The sequence below is a fragment of the Trachurus trachurus genome (assembly GCF_905171665.1).
Source record: "Trachurus trachurus genome assembly, chromosome: 11".
Taxonomy (NCBI): domain Eukaryota; kingdom Metazoa; phylum Chordata; class Actinopteri; order Carangiformes; family Carangidae; genus Trachurus; species Trachurus trachurus.
Window position 1 is genome coordinate 6,776,739 of NC_139904.1, and position 21,888 is coordinate 6,798,626.

Below are 21,888 nucleotides of genomic sequence, written 5' to 3' on the forward strand. Positions count from 1 at the left end.
CTCACAGCTCATTCAACGTATCCCGGGTCATTCTGAAATTTTGTATCCACAGTTCATCCTCTCCCAGAAATCTTACTCGTGGCCGCTGCCTCACATCAGGGCTCTCTGCCTTTGAGCAATCAAGTGCTGCCTTCGTCTTTTGTTAAAAAAACAATAACAGCAACAGCTGAGATCACGGTCCCAACACCATGGAAACGCAAGGTGAAGTCTCGCGGGACGAGAATTTAAAAGAATTATTATGGGATATCGTGAGACTAGACTTCACAGGGGTTTCGGCTCATTTGGAAAACACCTTTCGATGGAAACACCTGCAAATATCAATTGTACTTTTTGCGAAACTTCAGAAATATTGCGAAAATAATAATATAATGGAAACCCAGCTAATGTGTGTGCTTCCACCAGCTGAGGCCTCGCTGCGTCCCGGCACAACGCAGCGATTCAGCACACAGCAGATCGACACAAAATAAAACAACTGGTTAATTTTCAAAATAAAATACACAACGTTTACAGGGGATCATATTTTCCTGCGATACACCTTGAGGCCTGAGGTCAACAGGTCAGGTTTTCAGACATCCCGTTGACACCGAGGAGGAGATACTGATTGTAAAATCTCAAAATAAGCAGATCAACAGATCAGCACTGAGTTGTTTTCCTACGACTCCTCTGGATTAAATTAACCGTTTTTGGTTTTGTGGTTCTACATCCTGCTATTTTGCAATTATGCCCTTATGACGGCGGAGCACGTTGCAGACACGCAGCAGCGCAGTCGCTCCGCAGCGTTCCCGGGTATCAGACTCGTCCGTACCTTGAACCTTCTGGCGAGGAACTTGTTCTTGATCTCCAGGAAGTTCCCTCGGTTCATCTCTCCTTTGAACGGCTCGTTGAGGATGGCGAACTTCACGTCGTTCTGGATGTCCTGCCAGCGGGCGTAGCCGTGTCTTGGAGGGGGGCGGAGTCAAGGGCAACACAACTGATTCATGTACGTACGTTATATGTGTGTGTGTGTGTGTGTGTCGCTACCAGGGGTTAAACACAAAAAACACAAAACAAACTCGTCGCTCAGGTAGGAAAAAGGATACTGTATGATGCCGGCCAGCAGCCAGTAGTCATGGCGACGGTGCCAGATCTCATTGGTCTTCTTGGTAACCGTGGCAGCGCGCTCCTCGTTCTGCCACAAGGAGTGCAGCTCTGAGAGGAAGAGGAGGAAGAGGAAGAGGAGGTGGTGAGTGAGTGATGAGATCAAAACATGACGTTACACTGTCTCTGTGTGTGTGTGTGTGTTTGTGTGTCTGTGTGTTCTTGTACATGCTACGTTGTGAGGACCGGAACGAGTTTTTAACCAACAGAGTGAGGACATTTTGGCCGGTCCTCACTTTTTCCAAGGGCTGTTTGAGGGTTAAGACTTTAGGTTATAATTACAGGGATGCAAACGGGTCAGGACCAAAAAAGAGAGGAATTTCCCGGGGGGGGACCAACCAAGTATTGAGTGCATATAGATGGACAGTTTTCAGAAGGCCAACATTTCTATATTAAAAATGCTTAAAAAAAAAAAACAACCTTTGCAATATTTCCATTTTGGAGATAGGCTACTGATTTTTAGGTCTTCACTGAATGTTAGTCATAATTATTACTATTAAAATAAACTGAATAAATAAAGACATGGGATGTGTCATTCAGTGTGTAATGGACATATAGGCCTATATAATGTGTTAGTTTCACTTTAATTGAACACATTCTACATCGCGGAGGCGACGTCTTTCCACTTAGGGCTTCCTTCACCTCTGAAACGGGGCAGAGCTCCGTGGAAACATCTGCCTGACACAGCAACGTAGGGAACCGTGCACGTCCACGGTGCACAGCTCCACGGACATGCACGGGGGGAAAACGGCGTCGCTGTCGCACCGATGTACGCGGATACGCGCCGCTTTAATGAGCGCGCGTCTACATTGGAGGTAGGCTGTTATCAGATTAATCAGAGACAACCATGAATGAGTTCGCCTCAGTTTCACGTGATTGTCACTGTCAGCCTGTTAGAAAAACATTTTACTGACCCCAGCTGAGACCCCCCCCTCCCAAAAACAAAAACTCTTCGGATCTGAACGATTCACACAAGTCACCTAATTGGTCATGAAAAAAGCGAGTTTCGCTTTTCGGCGCGCTGTTTGCATCCCTGTAATTAGGTTTAAATTAGGTTTAGAGTAATGGTTAAGTTTAGGCATTTGTTTTGGATGGTTAAGGTTAGGGTAAGGGGCTAGGGAATACATTATGTCAATGATATGTCCTCACAAAGATAGATTTACAAGGATGTGTGTGTGGTTGTGTGTGTGTGTGTGTGTACCTGTGAATCCTCCGTCTGCGATGTTGAACATGAACCGGGTCTTCGCCTTCTTTTTCTCCTCGCTGCCGGCTCCGGCTCCAGGAGCAGCAGCGGTGGCGACGGCGGCCGTAGCGTTAGCGGCGGCGGCTGCACTGCCCGTGGACACTGCGCTCTCTTTGGCGCCGTCTCCGTTCTGCAGCTTCGTTGCCTCCTCCGTCTTCGGCGTCTCCTTCTCCTCCTTCAGTTCTGCAGCAGCAAAGATAGAGAGAGAGAGAAAGAGAGAAGAGAGAGAGAGAGAGAGAGAAGAGATGTAGTTAAACTCCGATCACAGACGTTAGTTTGTTGTTTAAATAAAAACAACAAGCTGCAGGTTTCTGTACCTTTCTTTTCGTCTGCAGGAGTCGTGTCCATCTTTTCTGTCTTTTCTTCCTTCTTTTCTTCTGCTGCAAAAAAAAGTAAAACATTTAGGAAAAGAACTAAAAAAAGAGGAAGTTTAAAGAGGTAGTTCAACATTTTGGCAAATTGGCCCATAATCCCTATAGTCTTAGCAGTAGGTTCGTTACCTTTCATTGTCGGTGCAAGCTGTTTTTAGAACGGCGGAGAACGGAGTTACGCTACGGAGGCTCATGGGATTTAAATTCCTCATCAAACTCATCAAATACACAATCCAACAACTCCAAAACGCTCTGGTGGACAAGTTGTGACCTGCACATTCACCACGCTATGAGATAATAACAGAACGTTACCAGACAGAGTTGTTTTAGAGGGAAATGCAGAGACTGCTTGCTGAAAAACTGTCCCTGACGGGAACGCGCATCAGCGGTTTTGCATGAATTTACCTCTAAAACAACTCTGTCTCATAAGGTTTTGGAGTTGTTGGGTTGTGTATTTGATGAGTTTGCTCCGCCGTTCTAAAAATAACTTGCACCGACAATTAAAGGTAACGAACCTACTGCTAAAACTATATATGCCAAAAATGTTGAACTATCCCTTTAAGTTTGAAGAAAAAAAACATCTCATACTTTTACAGATTAAACAATAAAGTTATAAATCAGAGTGAAAAGTTGAAACAAACTGATGAGGAAACCGTTTTCTTGTTTTTACCTTTGACCTCCGGCTCCTCGGGTTTGACCTCTGACGCCTCCGTCTTCGTCTCCGAGGGCGACTTCGTCTCCTCTCCTCCCTCTGGACTCTTCTTCTCTCCGTCCGCCTCCTTTTCGCTCTCGCCCTCCTTCTCCTTCTCCTTCTCCTTGGCGCCCTCCGCCTCCCCGTTGCTCGGTTTGTCCGTCTCCATCGGCTCCTCGCCGTTCTTCTTCTTCTCCTTCTCTTTCTCCTCCTCCGTCTGCTGTTTCTCCTGCTGCTCCTTCTCCTTCTCCTGCTCGGCCGGCGGACTCTTCTCGTCGTCGTCGGGGATGGCGATGACCTCGTTGGCGGCCTTCGCGGGCTCTTTGCCGTTCTTTTCCGCCTCGGCCTCTTTCTTCGCCTCCTTCTCTCCGTCCTTCGCCGCCTCCTCGGTCTTCAACGAGTCATCGACTGTAAAAACAGAAGGAATTATTATTATTATTATTATTATATACGTTTTAAAACCTTTAATAATAATAATCCAACTGTAAGCACTTTTAAATCCAGGTTAAAAACATTTCTCTTTTCACGTGCTTATAGCTGAGCTCTTTTAAGAACTTTAAACTTTATCTATTTTCTTTTATTTTACTTTTATTTGCTCTTGCTTGTAACTCTGTTTTTAGTGTTTTGTTTGTTTTTATTCTGTTTTATGCTTCTTTTTTTAATGTTTTGTCTTTATGTAAAGCACATTGAGTTGCCTTGGTATGAAATGCGCTATATAAATAAAGATGCCTTGCCTAATAAGAGAACAGCTGTTTTTCCAGTAACAGTAACAGTATATACAGGAATCTTGAAGTTAATTTGAATACCTTTTTAAGACTTTTTCAAGACCATATCAATATTTTTCAATACCTCACCGCCACTTCAAGCTGTAAACATTTACATCAGTGACACTTTAACTTTTAATTTTAGTTTGTGATAAAGACTATAGACCACTATGATACACCAGAATTCAAAATAGGCTGGGATAATAAATCAAAGGCAAAGTTTATTTGTATTTTTAGTAAAAAAAAAAACCCACATTGCTCCACTCTCAAAAAACAAAAACAACAATCTTCTTTTCTTTTTTATGTACCAGTTCATCTTTGTTTTTTAATGAAATGAATAAATTCACACACTTTCACAATGTTTTTTTATGACTCAAACTCTTGGACAGCTAATTCAGAAAAAATACCTTCAAAATGTAAAACTTAATAAAGTCGTGAAAAGACTTTTAAAATACTTTTTAAGGGTCTTAATTTTCCCCCAAAATTGATTTATCACCTTTTAATACTTTTCAAGACCCCACGGACACCCTGAGTGAACATCTGGCTCTGCATCGTGTGTGTGTGTGTGTGTGTGTTACCTGGAGCAGGCGTGTTGGGCTGCGTGTCGGCCGGGGTGCCGGTGGACGGTGTCTTCCCCGGGGAGTCGGGCTGAGCCGCCGCCCTCTTGTTCTCCTCCAGCTCGGCCATCCACGGCATCGACCACTGACCGTTCACGTGCTCAAACTCCTGCACCTGGAACAAACACACGACGAAGAAGAAGAGAGGTGTTGATTTTTATAAATAACTTAAATAACTTTTTTTTGATCGGTTAAAATAGATATAATCAATAAACAATGAAAATCAAATGGAGCTGAATCAGCAACGATTGTCAGAATATCAGATTCATTATCGACACGTCAAGCCGAGTCGGTCCGTTACCTTTTTGCGGATGAGGGACATGACGCCGATGCGGGTGAGGACGTGTTGCCGTGACAACCCTTCCCTGGGGACGCCGTCGGCGAAGGTCTCGGCGCCGTCGGCTCCGGGTTCGCAGAGATGACGCATGAACAGAGAGACGTAGGCCCTGAGGGAGACACGGAGAGTTTGTTAAATGTAAAAAACTACGATGTGAGATCAGAAAAAAAATTATTTTAAAAACATTTTGTCTCTGGATTCAACTTTAATCTAACTTTATTTATAATGGCACATGTGCAAAACATAAAAGTTTACCAAAGTGCTGCACAGTGATTTATATACAAGACATAGAGCATAAAAAGGTTAAAAAATAAAGTTAAAAAATAATAGCAATAATGTCAAAAAGAATAAAAAGAATAAAAACTAACTAAAAGGAAAAAGAACAGACAGATGAAAAGTACAATAAAATGAGAATAAAAACACATTTAATTAAGTTTAATTCATAAATGTGAAGCAAAAGAGAGGAAAATAAAATGTTTAATCACAGTTCTAAAATAAGAAAATGTTGAAATATGATCCTAATAAATACAGAATCACACATATTTCTTACTTGAACTCTTTCTCAGATTTCCCTCGCAGGTCTCGGACCAGCCACTGGGTGGTGAAGGCGTCCTGTGGAGGCATCCCATAACGCATCACTGCGTTCAGGAAGGCCTTCCTCTGCCGGGAGTTGAAGCCCAAAACCTAAAGGAACAGAAGAGTTAATGTTGAGGAAACATTTAAAAAATAGATAGATAGTTAAAGCAGATATCAGCTTCACGGCCGTTTCGGCTAATGCTGCGTTCAAGGCAGGCTTTTGAAACCGTAAGTTACAGCTTCAAGTCACAACTACGACTTGGTAGCGTTCCAGGTAACCCGTAGCTCGTGTTTTTACCATCCTGTTGTCTGTGAAAGTTCCCTATAACGGCCACTCGTAACTTCCGACCCGTGAACTCGTACCAGATCGAACTGGTATGACTTCACAGGAAGGAAAAACACAAAGTACGAGTTTCTTTGAACGCACCATGAGTTAGCAGCCCCCGCCCTTGTCAGGCATCAATTGGTCCTCGTGCTACGTCACCACATTCACGCGCATCCCTTGGCTGCACACACAGCCCTTCATGCCGTTCTCTCTCCTCATTGGATAACACTTGTATCCCACAAGGAAAATTTTCTCCTCGGGTTACAGCAGAGCAGAGTGACGGAGAGACTCGTGTTTAGGCTGAAATACTTCATGTAAGTGATTGCTGACGGAAAATAGGACTATTTAGGACTTATATTAACAAAAACATTCCACTGATATCTGCTTTAAATAAATAGATAAATAAATAAATAAATCAGAGTCAGATTGGAGGCACTCACCTCGATGTTGCCTCCCACCCTGGCCAGCAGGGGGGGCAGTGGCTTGTCCTTGTCGTTCCTCAGGCCCTTCCTGCTCGGCCTGCGGGAGTTGGCTGCAGAGAGAAACGAGCTGTGGTCATTATCTTTATCTTTATTTCAGGAGGAACAAGTCTCCATCTGTCCTGAACCTGTGACATGTGTTTTAAATTCTTAATTTATTTTTATTTCCTGTGTTTTCTCTGTGTTTTTGATGGTTTAGAGTCAAATTTTCCATCCGATAACTGGAGGGAAGATTGAGTTAAACTTAACAAGATCAGCGGCGGCTGATTAAATCTCTGCTGTGACACTGATTTATGTCTTATTGAATTAAAACTTTTATATTTACTTCTATCAGCACATTTTCCTGTTTTTGTGTTTTCTCACACACACACGCGTGGATTAAGTTGCTCACCTTCTGTTCTCTCGTCAAAGTCCTCGTCTCCCTCCTCAGACGCCACAGAGTAATCCGATTGGCCGTCGGACTGGTCGTCCTGCCAATCAGCTGTCACAAAGGGAGAGAAAGTCGTTTTTATTCCAGTTTCTTTTGCTGTAAAGTTAAAATATCAACTTTCAACTTGATTCATCCTCACACACCCACCTGTTTCTTTGTAATCTATAGGCTTTGTGCAATGCACTATGGGTAACGTAGTCTGACAAGCTGTGAACTTTAACAAGCTCAAAAGTAAACTTTCCGTTTTTTCACTTATAGCTGCAGCTTCATTCATCACAAACTGTTTTTTGCACAGTTCAATATCTGTTTGTGTTTAGCTGGTGCTACTGCATATCACAAGATTTTCCTACATATCATGCAAAACTGGTAAAAAAGACGACAAAATCTGCCTCAATTAGTTGAATTAAATCAAGATAATAGACAACTAAGTCTATTGTGACTTAAATTAGCTGATAAGCTAATCAATAATACATTCATACACACACATAAATGAATAAAAAGAAGTGTCAAAAACTCCTTAGGTTCAAGTGACACCCTTTCCTACCTCTCTTACCTCTGTCTTCTTGCGAGCCGTCGTTGTAATTGACCTGTTTGCGGATGCGTTTTCCTTTGCCGAGGTTTCGGGCGAGATCCTCCTGCTGCTGCTCGTAGTGGTGACGCAGCAGCTTCTCCCAGTAGTCGGGATCAACGCTCTCCTCCTGCTTGATGATCTCCCGCTGAACCTCCTCCTCCTCGTCCTCGTCTTTCACCACGTACTGAGCCACCTTGAAGGAGCTCAGGTACTCGTTCATGCTCTGCAGCTCCGTGTCGTCGGTGGCGTCCTGGTTTCTGTCCAGCAGGCGGTCGATGGCCTTGTCGTCGTAGTGGATGACGCTGCTGTCCTCCTCCTTGTTCTCACCTGAAGAAAAACAAACAATTGAGGGTTAAAACTAATTCGCACAACAAACAGGACGACTTCCTGGCCATATACAAAAAAAACTTTAGTGATAGAGAAGGGGGATATGATCTAAGAGGGAGAGGGGATTTTAAACAACCAATTAATTGTTCACACTACTCTGAAAAGCATGTGTGTATCTGTCTGTGGGGCGAAGCTGTGGAACAAGTTAACTGATGAGATCAAAAAAAGTAAAAATCTGGTGCAAGTTAAAAATGTTCATTACAGTCTTGAAGGAGGGGAATGATTTAAATGTAGGTAGGAATGATTTGACAAATGTTAAATGTCTATTTTTGCTTGGTATTTGCTGAGTATGTACATGTAGGTGTGTGTATATGTGTGTGTAGATGGCATGTATGCTTGTTTGTTTATGTAAAAGGTACTGTATATACATATATTTACATGTATGGTGTAATATAAAGGTTAGGGCATCTATAAGCTTGTAGCTTCAGCCCTGACCCTTTCGATCAGCCATGCAGCCCTGCTCTGTTTTTAAAATAAACACTTCAATCAATCAAAAATGTCTCACTCCTTAAAAAAAAAGAAAAAGTTTTTGTTTAAATAAAAAAAAAAACAGAGACAAACGTCTTCTCGCCGTCCTCACCTTCTGTTTCGTCCTTGAACAGCTGCTCCGTTCCAAACTTGAGGATGTCGTCCAGTTCCTGTTTGGACATGGAGCCGGTCTTGGATCCCAGACCTGGTCGGACCACCAGGTGAGTCAGCATCATCTTCTTCTTGGCAACCTGGACGCAGAGAGAGAGAGAGAGAGTTAGGACGAATATATCACCAGTCAGATAAATAAAGAAGATGTTTAATCTTGTCAGTTCACGGACAGAAGGAGCCACCGACCTGAGTAATCCTCTCCTCCACTGAGGCCTTGGTGACGAAGCGATAGATCATCACCTTCCTGTTCTGACCGATACGATGAGCTCTGCTGAAGGCCTGGACGCGAAGAAAACAAATGAAAATGAAAATGAACAAATGAACCTCAACACTTAAAAACACCGAGCTTCTTTTCAACTTTTTTTAAAACACTCTCATGCTCTCGTCTCGTTCCTGTACCTGGATGTCGTTGTGAGGGTTCCAGTCGGAGTCGTAGATGACGACGGTGTCGGCCGTGGCCAAGTTGATGCCCAGACCTCCGGCCCTCGTCGACAGGAGGAAGGCGAACTGCTGAGCGCCAGGAGCTGAGGACGAGGAGGAGACGAAGATGGATTTGTGTCATTTCTACAATCATCAGCTTCTATTTTAAAGGGATAGTTCAACATTTTGACAAATTCGCCAATCGTCATAATCCCTATAGTCATAGCCAGTCGTGAATTGTCGGTGCAAGTTGTTTTGAGATGCTCAAAACTCATCAAATACACAATCCAACAACTCCAAAACGCTCTCGTGGAGAAGTTGTGACCTGCACATTCACCACGCTATGAGATAATCATGGACAATTATGTAACATTATGACACATGAAGCAAATACTCTGAACTACTTTCGCTTTCTTCTGAAATCCCTCCGCCCAGCAGCCGTGTCTGGAATGTAGTTCCGGCTGCATTTGCCTCTAAACCAACTCTGTCTCGTAATGTTACATGATTATTTCATAGCGTGGTGAATGTGCAGGTCACAACTTCTTCACGAGAACGTTTTAGAGTTTTTTGTATTTTGTATTTCATGAAGGAAAGGCGAAAGTTAGCTGAGCATCTCGCGTCTCTGCCCCTGCCGATCTCAAAACAACATGCACCGATAATTAAAAGGTAATGAACCTACTGCTACGACTATAGGGATTATGGTGATAGGAGAATCTGACTAAATGTTGAACAACTCATCCCTTTAACAACTTTAAAACTTTATCCGTTTGTGTTTGTGCTGCTGGACTCACCGTTGAAGCGATCGATGGCCTCCTGTCTCATCCCTCCCGTGATCCCTCCGTCGATCCTCTCGTACTTGTAGCCCTCGTTCTCCAGGAAGTCCTCCAGCAGGTCCAACATCTTGGTCATCTGCAGCAAAGAGGAGGAGGAGAGGAGATGTTTTGTTGCTGCTTAAGAAACATCCAGAGTCCAGTGTGGAAACTCTCTCTCTCTCTCTCTGGTGTCCTTGTCCTTACCTGAGAGAAGATGAGGACTCTGTGTCCTCCCTCCTTCAGCTTCCTCATCATCTTCTGCAGCAGCGCCAGTTTCCCTGCAGCCTTGGTCAGAGCCTGGCCGTCGTACATCCCGTTGGGCAACTTTGGAGCTTCCTGTTACAGGCAAGAAACAAACAAACTTTAACATTTGACACTTTTATTACCATCAAAATTGTTAAAATTCACAGCACAAATAATGTACAATTTATTTAAAGGTCGAAAGGGGGTCAAATAATTTTAAAGTTATCAGAATATGCACAAATCAGAAAAGGTTTTGCATTTCACTCAGTGGAGTAAAAATCTAATAATATATAATATAATACGTCTCATTTTTTGTTCTTTTATGTCTCATTGTGACTGTATGTGTGTATGTGTATTAAGTATACATGTAATAAATATACATAGATTACTATTCCATAACTAATTATAACATATATTGAATCAACATAGGGAGAAGGGGGTGGGATTTAATAAGCTCCAGCTTCTTCCCACTCCTTTTGAACATAAATAAGTGTTAAGTTTCGCTCTTGTTGATTTATTTTAATCAAATAAACTCTCATTCATTCATTATTTCAAGTCTGCAGAGAAGGTTTGGCTCGAGGTGGATGATGTCGTGCGGGTCGTACCATGGCGGCTGCGGGGAAGAGGTAGGGGTGGTTGCAGCATTTCTTGAGGTCCATGACGACGTTGAGCAGAGAAACCTGGTTTCCTCCTCCTTTGGTGTTCAGGGCGTCAAAGTTTCTCGTCAGGATGAATTTGTAGTACTTCCTGCAAAGACACACACACAAACATTAACAGGGTTCCTACTCTTTTCTTGAAATAATTTTCCAGCACTTTTCCACGACATTTTCAGCTGCTACAGTCTGACGGACATCACGCCAACACATCCTCCGTCCCATTCATGCTTTGGAGAAGTCTTTTCGACAGTTGTAGCTTATTTTGTACATTTAACCAGTTTGTTTCTATGTTTATTCCTCTCTCTCATTCTCTCTCCCAGAAGTCTTAAAGATGTACCGTCTATGGCTCCAACTTATCTATGACATAATATCTTACATGCTTAGAAATTAAGACAATTTTATCATAGAACAACGCAAAAACAATGTTGTTTTTGTTTTTTTTAAACCACACCTACAGCCGTTCTCTGTCACTATCTATCTGTCCTTCATCAGAGAAGACAACAGGTCCAATACGGGAAACACTCATCAACTCAATGTCGATACGTTTTCTCGCTAGGATTGGGAAAGAACCCCCCCCCTTCCTCGCTCCGCTGACTCACTTCTGCATGGGGCTGAGCTCCACTCTGACGATGAGCTCCGTCTTGGAGGGCATGTGCTTGAAGACGTCGGCCTTCAGCCTCCTGAGCATGTGAGGACCCAGCATGTCGTGCAGCTTCTTGATCTGGTCCTCCTTCGCAATGTCGGCGAACTCTTCCAGGAAACCTTCCAGGTTGCTGCCGACACAGACCGAGACACAGACGTTTGAGTTTTTTTTGTTTTTTTTCCACTATTAGTTATAGGATCAATGTTTCTGCAGTGGAAATAAGTGGCTGCACAAGATCTAGCATCATGGCATTGGTGATTCTTAAGGAGAACAAGAGCAATGTTAGAATTTATTATAATTTAATGACCCTTAAATCACAATAATAAAATCAGAAAAAGGTTCTTAAATGCAAAAAAAACCCTCACTAACTCCTGAGCAAATGGAAAATTCCCAGAAATCCTCCCCTTGAAGGTGTAAAGGTGAAGTTTCCTGCAGCTGGAGCTTACCTGAACCTCTCGGGTGTGAGGAAGTTGAGCAGGTGGAAAAGCTCCTCCAGGTTGTTCTGCAGAGGAGTTCCAGTCAGCAGCAGTTTGTGCTGCAGAGGGTAGTTGTTCAACACCCGGAAAAACTAACAAGGGACGACACAAACAACAGAGTTAGAGGCCGAGCGATGCTTCAGGTTTCAACATGAATGAGTTTACAATCTGCAGCTGCAGTAACGATCATGTGATTTGATCAACAGCTCCAAAACTTAACACTAAACTGACGTGTGTGCACATCACTCCTGTTCTTAACTCCCTTCATTGGCTTCCTGTCCTTTATATAATTGATTTTAAACTTTTAATGTTTGTTTTTAAAGCTCTTAGCAGCCTCGCCCCATCGTATTTATCTGAGATTTTAACTGTTCGTAATCCTGGTAGAGCCGAGGTCAACAAATCAACTTTTGCTGGAAGTGGCCAGGTCTAAAATACAAACACTGGGGTGAAATAAGCTCCCCGCCGAGATGCGTCTTATTTCTGACCTGGGCCTCTTCAAATCTAAACTAAAAACCTATTTAGGATGGCTTTTAATACCCAGTAGCGTGATAACACTTTTATTTGATTTCATCTTATTTGATTTTGCTGTATTTAATTGCTTTCACTGTTTTTTATTGTTTTTACTTATTCTTCTTTTTATGTATTACCTGCTGTAAAGCACTTTGGTACACCGAAAGGATTGTTGTAAAGGGCTGTAAAAATAAAGCACTGTACTTTCCGGACTATAGAGCGCACCCGAGTACAAGCCGCACCAGCTAAAAAAAAAAAAAAAAAAAAAACATATCTAGGCTGCACTTGAATATAAGCCGCAGGTTTTCATGTTGTAACATGAGATATTTACACAGAAAGACAGTGGGAACTGTGCAAGTCCGCTCGCTTTTCTGCTGTTTTGGTTACGCTCCTCTCGTCCATGTGCATTTTTTGACAACGAAGTCGGCGAAAAATCAATAAATGGAGCGGTGGAAAACGTTACTAACATATACGATGTTACAGTGCGTGTGTGTTTGTGTAGTCTTAACCACCGTCATGAACAAAAGATTACAGGTTACAGAGCGTGTTTGTGTGCGGTGAAAAAAAAGTAGCGGCTTATAGTCCGGAAAGTACGATACATTTACATTTCTAAAAGCTTGTGGTGAGATTGTTTCTGCAGCTTGTACCTTGGACTGGTTGTTCTTCAGCCTGTGGGCCTCGTCCACCACCAGACAGGCCCAGTCGATGGAGCCCAGGATCGCCATGTCGATGGTGATCAGCTCGTACGACGTCAGCAGGACGTGGAACTTGATCGACGAGTCTTTCTGTTGGAGGAAATCGACACAGGAGGCGTTAAAACTGAGATGGGATGTGATCCTTAAGAGATTACGCCGTCGTCGTTGTCATCTCCTCCTCTCACCTTCATCCTGGACGCCTTCTTCCCTCCTCGGATGGCGTTGTCCTCGAAGGAGAACTCGTTCTCCCTGATGACGGCTCTGCTGTCTTTGTCTCCCACGTACGTCACCACGTACATGTCGGGCGCCCACATCTCGAACTCTCGCTCCCAGTTGATGATGGTGGAGAGCGGAGCGCTGACCAGGAACGGCCCCTTGGAGTGACCCTGGAGCGGGAAGACGGGAAGAGTTGCACGTTAATTCAGGACAAAGTGACGCCTGTTTTTGATTGCAACGAGTTCCATTTTGCATATTTGCTAATTTATGTTTTAAAAATGAGTCTTAATAACAATTAAATACCATAATCAATCATGTTTTTTGTTTGTTAGAATTAAGATAAAGCAGTTTCCCAGATCACCACACTGAGGGCTCCTGCTGCTCTGACAGGAAGTGTATTCTGGCCTCCCACCCGTAGGTGGCGGCAGCTGCACACGTGATCGGTGTCTGTGAATGTTTACTGTTTGAGATCCAACTGAATGTCGTCAGATTTCACCTGACTAACACAAAATGGCCGGATGGTCCCCAGCCAATAGGACGACAGCTACTCCTCCACAGCTTCACTGTCACTGACACTTGAGGGCTTTTAAAAACTAAATATAAAACAAATTCAATAAAACTTTGCGGAGAAGAAAAACTTCAAAATCAAAACTCACTCCTGCTTCATTTGTGCTCGTTGTTCCCACAGTTTCTCATTCATGAAATCTTTCTAAGGACTCGAATTCAGCAGTTTGAGACATGGATCAGGTTTAATTACTAAGAAATAAGGATTTTTTAAATTTATTTTACAACTAACCACTTCACTGACGGACAAAAAACACTTTATTTTCTATTTTTGCAATTAAAATAAAAAATTCAAGCACTTTCCCATCTCTGTATTAAACTTCTAAGACTTTAATTTTCCCGTCAAACTCACAAACTTTCAGGAAGAAGCAGGAACACCTGAGAGCTTTGTCAGTGTGTACAGTTTACACAGCGCGTCGTGCACCCACCTCCTTGTAGAGCGAGTAGAGGAAGACGGCCGTCTGCACAGTCTTTCCCAGCCCCATCTCGTCGGCCAGGATGGTGTCCGTGCCCTGAGCCCAGGAGAACCGCAGCCAGTTCAAACCCTCCAGCTGGTACGGGTGCAGCGTGCCGCCCGTGCTGTCCAGGTACTCGGGCTGACGGTCGAACTTTATGGTCGGCTGCAAAATAGAAAAACCAGAACCAATGTATTAGCTAATATACACTTTTAGTCAGAGTTTCTATTGACTTTTCTCTTTTTTTTTTTTAAGTACATGTGCCATGTTAAAGTCTATAAATAAAGTTTTCTGAATCTAAAACACTCGAGTCTTAAACAAAAGTCGACATAACTTTCTACAAATTTAATTATTGTACATTTAAGCTTTAACACAGCAACTTAAAAAGGTCAACGGTGTCAAAGTTGCTCTTGAAAGTTATGTGATTCATATCCTGATGAATTTCTGTCCGAGTCTGTAAAATCTATTTCAATAAAATGTCTCAGTGTATTTGTTATATTAAAGTTAAATAAAAAAATTATTAAATGTCTCGTTAAGCTGCAAAACTGCATTACAGACTGTTCTTCCCTTAAAAAAACAAAAAAAACACCATCAAGGCTGAATCGTAACGCAATATCCTTGAAAAGCTGCTGATCACTTCAAGTGCAAAGCTCATAAGAATCAATAATAAACTTAATTTATATAACAAAGTCAAAAAGAGAGCAACAAAACTTAAGAAACGGTAAAATCCTGTGACCAATAGTTGCTATTAAAAACAAGTTACAACACATATGAACCATAAAAACAATATAAACCAACCAACCAGCTGCCTGTTTGAGTTAAAAAGGCCTTTAAATAAAGATTTAAATCCACAGTCTGGACTCACGTCTATAACGGGGTTCTCTGGAGGTCTGTCCGGCCGCTTCACTCTCCCCTTCATCTTTATCTTCTTCGGTGGTCTCCCCTCATCTCCCATCATCAGCTCTCTGTAGAAACACACACATATACACACACACACACAGTTAGGAAAATCAGTGCACATTGCTCGAGGCTGTACGTGGATGTGTTGTTTACGTTTGTACTTGTGCTTCTGACCTGTGGTTCCAGTACTGCACTTTGTAAGTGTCAAACTCTTGTACGTCCATGTCCTCGGCCTCCCAGGTGGCCTGGTCGTACGACAGCTCCCTCCACTTGATCAGGTAGTGGACGTTGTTCTTCCTGTCCACACTGGAAAATACAAAAAAAAAAAAAAAAGTTAAGAAATAAATATATAACATAAGATCGGGGTACATACAGAAATTTTTAAGTTGAATTTAATACTTTTTTTAATACCAACACGACTTCGAGCTGCAACTGTAGTGGCAACGTTTCGAACTTCAGTGTTGGGGGTAACTAATTATAAAGTAACAGATTACAGATTACTGTGTGTGACTAAGTGTAGTAATGCTTACAATTCAAATCAAGTACCTGTTACCTGTTGGAGGTGTGTGTTTAGGGTGGTGACACTCACCATTAACAAATTATATACAGGTGCAGCTCAATACATTATAATATCATGGAAAAGTCCATTTCTAGAAGTAAAGCCAACATTTATTGTATTTAAAGTGCTTCTTTTTTTTTTTTAAATTGGTCCTTTGTAATATTTAGATTTTTGGGGATACTGAATTATAGGTCTTCATTAAAATAAATTGAATAAATAAAGACATGAAATGTTTCATTCTGTGTGTTAGTTTCACTTTTTGAATCGAATTACTGACATACGGCTTAATAAACTTTCCCATGATATTCTAATGCACATGTACATTGGAAATAATAGGAGTGATAGGGAAGTGTGTGTGTGTGTGTGTGTGTGTGTGTGTGTGTGTGTGTGTGTGTGTGTGTGTGTGTGTGTGTGTGTGTGTGTGTGTGTGTGTGTCTGTGTTGCTGACCTGTGGTTGATGATGCGGTGGATCAACAGCCACTCCATCTTGATCCCGAAGCGGAGGTACTTCTCCTCCAGCTGTGCGTACATGGGGTCCTTGTTCTTCCTCTTCAGGCTCTTGTCCTCCTCTCCGTCGCCGAAGTCGATGGGCGGCGGCTCGTCCATGTCGTTCTTCCTCTGGTAGTTCCTGAACATCACCTGACAGTGGAGCTCCAGCTGGTGGCGAGGAAGAATAAAAAGGGTCGGATACAGCGTCTAACTTGTGTGTGTGTGTATATACAGCTCTAGAAAAAATAAAGAGACCACTCCAAAATGTTCTTAATAAATCAGCTTCTCTACATGTATTGAACTCCAACACGAGCTCACCTCACTCTACTTAGCTGATCACCTGAACCAAATCATATTTAATGAGGAAGAAAGATTATAAATAAATACATTTTAAAAAACACTGCTGCGATTCAAAATTGGGATTATTCCACCAATTTTGATTCCTAAACTCTCCCTAAGTTTAAAAAGTAGTGTTGTGTTGTTTTAAAAATGAATATGAACTTTTATGAACCAGAATTTTTTTGTTATTTTGACCTGTTGCAATTTTCTGCAAATAAATAAATAAACGCTCTAAATGACAATATTTTTATTTCCGGTTTGGAAGAAATTTTGTCAGTAGGTTATAGAATGAAACAAAAAAGTGTTCATTTTACTCAAACACATAGCTATGAATAGTAAAACCAGAGGAACTGATCATTTTGAAGTGGTCTTTAATTTTTTCCAGAGTTGCATGTCTGTTTAAAGTGTATATTGTGTGTATTGCGCACACACACACACCTGGAGCTCCGTCACCCAGGAGCAGTGCCAGTACGACATGTTGGACCATTTGGCGAAGAACTCCCTCTCCGGCCGCCCTGCCAGCGGGGCGGGGTCGGGGGTGTCGGCCGGGAGGTCTGGGGGGCGCGGGACCGGTGTCGGGGCGGGGGGGTCGCCCCACCGCCACGTCAGGATCTTCTGAACCTTCCCCTTCATGGATGGACACTGGGACAGGAGGAGAAGAAGAAGAAAGTTCATGGTTATTCATTTGATTTTTATTTCTTCATCCTCCCAAATATTATTGTGCGTTTGTTTAAATGAGACAGAAAACAGGAAACATGGACGACACATCAGAGATCAAGTGGGGAAAATAATAATTGATCCTCTGCTCATGTTTGCCCTTATTTTACATGATCAAATGTAAATTAATTTGTAATCTTTATATGATGATTTTATTTCTGGATGTTTCGTTGATATTCTCTCTCCCTCTGTTAAAATGAACCTACCATAAAAACTATAGACCGTCCCATTTCTTTGTTGGGGAGCAAATTTACAAAATCAGCAGCTGATCAAATATTTATTTTCTGTATAATCTGGGACTGAAATCGTTGATTGATCAACAGAAATAAAAAATAATAACAATCTTAACGTCGTCTGCCTGCAACTCGTGCTTTGAATACATCTATTAAATTCTGGACAAAACTTAAGACGAATAAAGACGTCATCTGAAACTTTGGCGGACTTGTTTCCACTTTCTGACATTAGATTAAAACAATTAATTGAAGAAAAATTATCTAAGATTAGAAGATAATGGAAAAAAAAAAAAACAGGACTAACAACACGAGTGACAGTCGATTAATTTGCTGATTATTTTCTCAATTAATGAAAACGTCCATCATAATTCTCATTAAGTGCTGCTTTCACACACATCTTCATTTCTCTGAACAACAATCTTCAAGCTCAAAGATCTACAAATATAAACAAAAACAGAAAACCGATGAATGAAAACTGATTGAATATATAAATTAATTGTATTTATGTTTTGCTGCTGCTTGTAAACTTGTTGTCCCTGTGAATGAGGGAAACCTCAGTGACCAACAAGTTAAAATAAAAGGTTTAAAGGGACAACGAGGAGTTTCTATTTGGTTATAAAAAAGTCTCACGTTGATGTGGATGAATCTACGTTACCCACACTTGTTAATGGGCCGATTTTCGATAAATATATCGTTTAGTCTCTATCGTTATTTTGTTATTATTAGTGGTGGGTAGATGCTGGTCGAGCATAGTTCTGCTTTCGTGTCTTGAGTTTGTTGTGGGATGAAACCGTGACTGTTTCTCGATCACTGATCAAACCCCGCTGACCTCAGCAAACACACAAACTGACCGACTGGATCAATTTCTGCTCAGCACAGAATGAGAAAAAAAAAAAAAAGAGAGAAAAACTTCCGTGTGAATCAGCGGATTTCTCCCTCGGAGCGTGGAGCCGTGGGGCAGCGACTCACCGTGCAGCGGGGGCAGATCCACTCTCCGTTGGGGATCTCGGGCAGCGGCGGGTTGAGGCAGTGGATGTGGTACGACGACGGGCACGAGTCGCAGCAGAGCAGCTCTCCTCCGTCTTTACAGACCCGGCAGAACTCCATGTGGTGGTCGTCCTCCTCCATCACCTCCTCGCCGTTGTCCTCCTCGGCCTCCGACACCTCCTCCCTCGCCTCCCACTGGATGCCCTCCTTCTCCTGGGATGGATGGACGGAGACACGGACACGTTTAAGATTTTCATCACAACTTTAAACCACAATGTTCCTGCTGTTCAACTTAAAATAATTCAATTACCATCATAAAAAACAACAACTTCCAATTCAAATAAAGGAAAAAAAAAATACTACTGCTACTGTTGTGGAATCAGTTCACTCTATTTCCTGATATTCAATCCATAAATTACATCAATGACCAGGCAGTTATCAATCAGGTGGAGAACATTTTAAGGGGTAGTTCTTATGTTTTACATGATGAATACCAACTAATAAAAACATTTCTCTTTTCATGTGCTTATAGCTGAGCTCTATTTAAGAATTTTAAACGTTATCAATTTTCTTTTTATTCTTCTTTGCTCTTGCTTTTAACTCTATGTTTAATGTTTACATTTTATTATTTTTTTCATTCTTAAAAAAGTTTGTTTTCATGCCGTTTTATACTGTACTTTTTAAATGTTTTGTCTTTATGTAAAGCACAGTGAGTTGCACTATAGCACATGAAATGCGGTATATAAATAAAGATGCCTTGCTTTGCCTTGCCTAATGCACTCGGGGAGAAGATACAGGGTTCTCCTATGCAAGACCAACCTGTACAAACACTCATTTGTCCCTCTTTCAGTCAAGCTCATTAACGAGCAAACATAAACATGCACTGCAACTTTGCACAGCTCAGGATGGGCCGATATTTTTTGCACATTTCTGTATGTTATTATTGCATTTGCACTGATTTTTGCACTGTTTCTTATGTTTTCACCGTCTCATGTGTATTTATTGTCTATGCAGCAGCACCCTACATCCAAATCAATCTCCCAGGAGAGACAAATAAAGAATCTTGACTTGTCTTTACTTCACAATGTCCGGCCTCTAAATTGTCAATATTAGATCGGACCCTTCTCTTAGTGTTAATTGGAGACTCCTCGACTTCCACATGTGTTTACATCCACTGTCTGAGACGCCTTGAGTTGGTTATTGGAAGAACAGAGGCTCCTCAACTCTGCAGTAACTGCAGCTACAGTCAGATCAGACTGAAGTAGATACAGTTACAGTCAAATGAATGATTTTCCCTCTGGGGATTAATAAATATTTCTGATTTTCTGATTCCGATTCCCGCAACAAGAACATCAAATTATCTCCTGAACCTCCTCCTGCAGCATTATCGATCTCTCTTGCTCTGTATTTGGTGGATTTGACTGGAGTTGTTTTGGATCCTGATCAGTTGGGTATTCTTTTATTTTGTTGCATTGTGTATTTATTTTCCAAAACAACCCACAAACTGAATTTAAAAAGTTGCAGATAGTGTGTTTTATTTTAAGTCAGTGAATGAAACCGTTGTGGCTCTTAGATTTGTGCTCATGTTTTTCTATACACATTTTCTTCTTTTGGTACCTTTGTATGCATGTAAACGCTGCTTTTGTGCCTTTATACGTCGACTGTCTTGGAGTTATGTTTATGTTCTTTAAAGGGATAGTTCACTCAAAATTGAAATTGCACTCATTATCTACTCACCCTCATGTCGACTAAGGGCTGGGAGAAGTTTCAGAGTCCTCCGTGGCTTCTCTGAGTTACAGGGGGTCTCGGCGTAGCAGTGCATGTCCATATAACGGTTGCAAATGGCTACAATTTCGCATTTCGGGGCTTCAGTACAAGACGGACATTACATACGAGCAGCATGGAGGTATTTGGATGTTTTTTTGGTGTGTCTTTTTGTTACGAAGACAGTTGGTATCCATTTGCAACCGTTATATGGACATGCACTGCTACGCCGAGACGCCCTGTAACTCAGAGAAGCCACGGAGGACTCTGAAACTTCTCCCAGCCCTTAGTCCACATGAGGGTGAGTAGATAATGGAAAATTTGAATTTTGGGTGAACTATCCCTTTAAGTTTATTTGTTATGTGTTACATCTGCACCTTAAATATGCATACAAATAATATGTATGATATATTATGTTGCTTACGCAGTGCGGGCAGCTCCAGGTGCCCTCGGGCGCCTTCTCCATGTCGGGGTCGAGGCAGACCATGTGGTACGCTCGGGGGCAGGTGTCACACAGGATGATCTCTCCGCCCTGCTGGCAGACCTCGCAGTAGTCCTGGTGGTCCGTCTCATAACCGTCACCCTCCTCAGCTTCTGGTGAGAAGGGGGAGCGGGGGATTAAAAACAAGACAATATTTTGACCAAACCACCTCCGAACATCTGACATTTAACACGACAGGCAGGATGTGATCCAGGCGGCCTATTTACGACGATGAGCCGCGTGTGTCGATGTTGTTTGTGTCGGAGGAAAACCCACTCACTGAGTCACTTTTTCCCCCCTATAGAAAACACATCTCCTCAAACTGACGCTGAGATGTGTCACTGCAAAAACACCAAGTCAACATCAAGTATGAAATTGATCCGCAGTATTTATGCTTCATGCAGAGTTTTGAAATGCAAAGGCCAAATAAAGCTTTAAAAACTTAAAACACACGGATATGCTGTGTGTGTGTTGAGGAACAAACCTCAACTCTTCACTTTCAACTCTTAAAAACAAGATAAGAACAACAATTTAAAACATCTCTTATGGTTTTAAAAAGTAGATTTCCATTTGTCCATTGATTATAAAGCAGCTCTAGGTTTTATATTAACACTGTGAAAGTATCAAAGCCTCAGGCCACAGAGAAAAGCACACAGCCTGTATTCAGAAACCGAGCTTAAAAATTAATCGGCAGGACTTCCTGTCACTTTGTGATGTCACAACAAAGCAGTCACCCTACCCACCTGGACGCAACCATCCAGCCATTTGTGTTATTTATTTCTTCTTTATCTTTACTCAATCACTTGGAAAACCGGCATCCAATCAGAAGAGAGACTCAGAACCTCCTCTCTTCTGATTGGCCGACTCTCACCCTGCTGTTTGCTAGAGCTCCAAGAGAGATAGAGAGATGTAAAACTCCAGTGTGGCGGTTTTTTGGCTCTTAAAACCACAAATATATCAAATATATCGTCTTGTGGATCAACACTTCAAATAAAAAAAAACACAGGAGGAGACGACAACGTGTTAAAATATGGATCCGATGAGCGTTGGTCTGGTGACAGCAGCTACAACAGAGCGTGCGTCAGTAGGCGACAACCGAGGCCGAGGAGACGTCGTCCTTCTAAATATACCAAACTCTGCTGACTCAGCCACAGTGACTAAT

General features: G+C 42.1%; 1 protein-coding gene across 5 annotated transcripts in view; it reads right to left on the minus strand.

The window, feature by feature from the left end:
* chd4a (chromodomain helicase DNA binding protein 4a) overlaps positions 1-21,888 on the minus strand; it is a 36,888-nt gene that overhangs the window by 3,173 nt on the left and 11,827 nt on the right. For 2 of the 5 annotated variants that reach the window (XM_083981980.1, XM_083981981.1), the window contains exons 9-36: positions 20,670-20,839; positions 18,464-18,694; positions 16,983-17,186; positions 16,165-16,373; positions 15,332-15,463; positions 15,123-15,222; positions 14,231-14,422; positions 13,208-13,408; positions 12,975-13,112; positions 11,788-11,909; positions 11,298-11,471; positions 10,648-10,789; positions 10,004-10,135; positions 9,779-9,896; positions 8,967-9,091; positions 8,754-8,846; positions 8,509-8,647; positions 7,515-7,868; positions 6,932-7,021; positions 6,502-6,593; positions 5,711-5,844; positions 5,125-5,269; positions 4,785-4,938; positions 3,422-3,850; positions 2,698-2,760; positions 2,339-2,563; positions 1,080-1,188; positions 806-938 (exon numbers count right to left, since the gene is read on the minus strand). In XM_083981980.1, coding sequence (XP_083838106.1) covers positions 806-938; positions 1,080-1,188; positions 2,339-2,563; positions 2,698-2,760; positions 3,422-3,850; positions 4,785-4,938; positions 5,125-5,269; positions 5,711-5,844; positions 6,502-6,593; positions 6,932-7,021; positions 7,515-7,868; positions 8,509-8,647; positions 8,754-8,846; positions 8,967-9,091; positions 9,779-9,896; positions 10,004-10,135; positions 10,648-10,789; positions 11,298-11,471; positions 11,788-11,909; positions 12,975-13,112; positions 13,208-13,408; positions 14,231-14,422; positions 15,123-15,222; positions 15,332-15,463; positions 16,165-16,373; positions 16,983-17,186; positions 18,464-18,694; positions 20,670-20,839 — 4,550 coding nt within the window. The remainder of the gene's footprint in view (positions 1-805; positions 939-1,079; positions 1,189-2,338; positions 2,564-2,697; positions 2,761-3,421; positions 3,851-4,784; positions 4,939-5,124; positions 5,270-5,710; positions 5,845-6,501; positions 6,594-6,931; positions 7,022-7,514; positions 7,869-8,508; positions 8,648-8,753; positions 8,847-8,966; positions 9,092-9,778; positions 9,897-10,003; positions 10,136-10,647; positions 10,790-11,297; positions 11,472-11,787; positions 11,910-12,974; positions 13,113-13,207; positions 13,409-14,230; positions 14,423-15,122; positions 15,223-15,331; positions 15,464-16,164; positions 16,374-16,982; positions 17,187-18,463; positions 18,695-20,669; positions 20,840-21,888) is intronic. The other 3 variants (XM_083981983.1, XM_083981984.1, XM_083981982.1) reach the window with 3 other exon arrangements.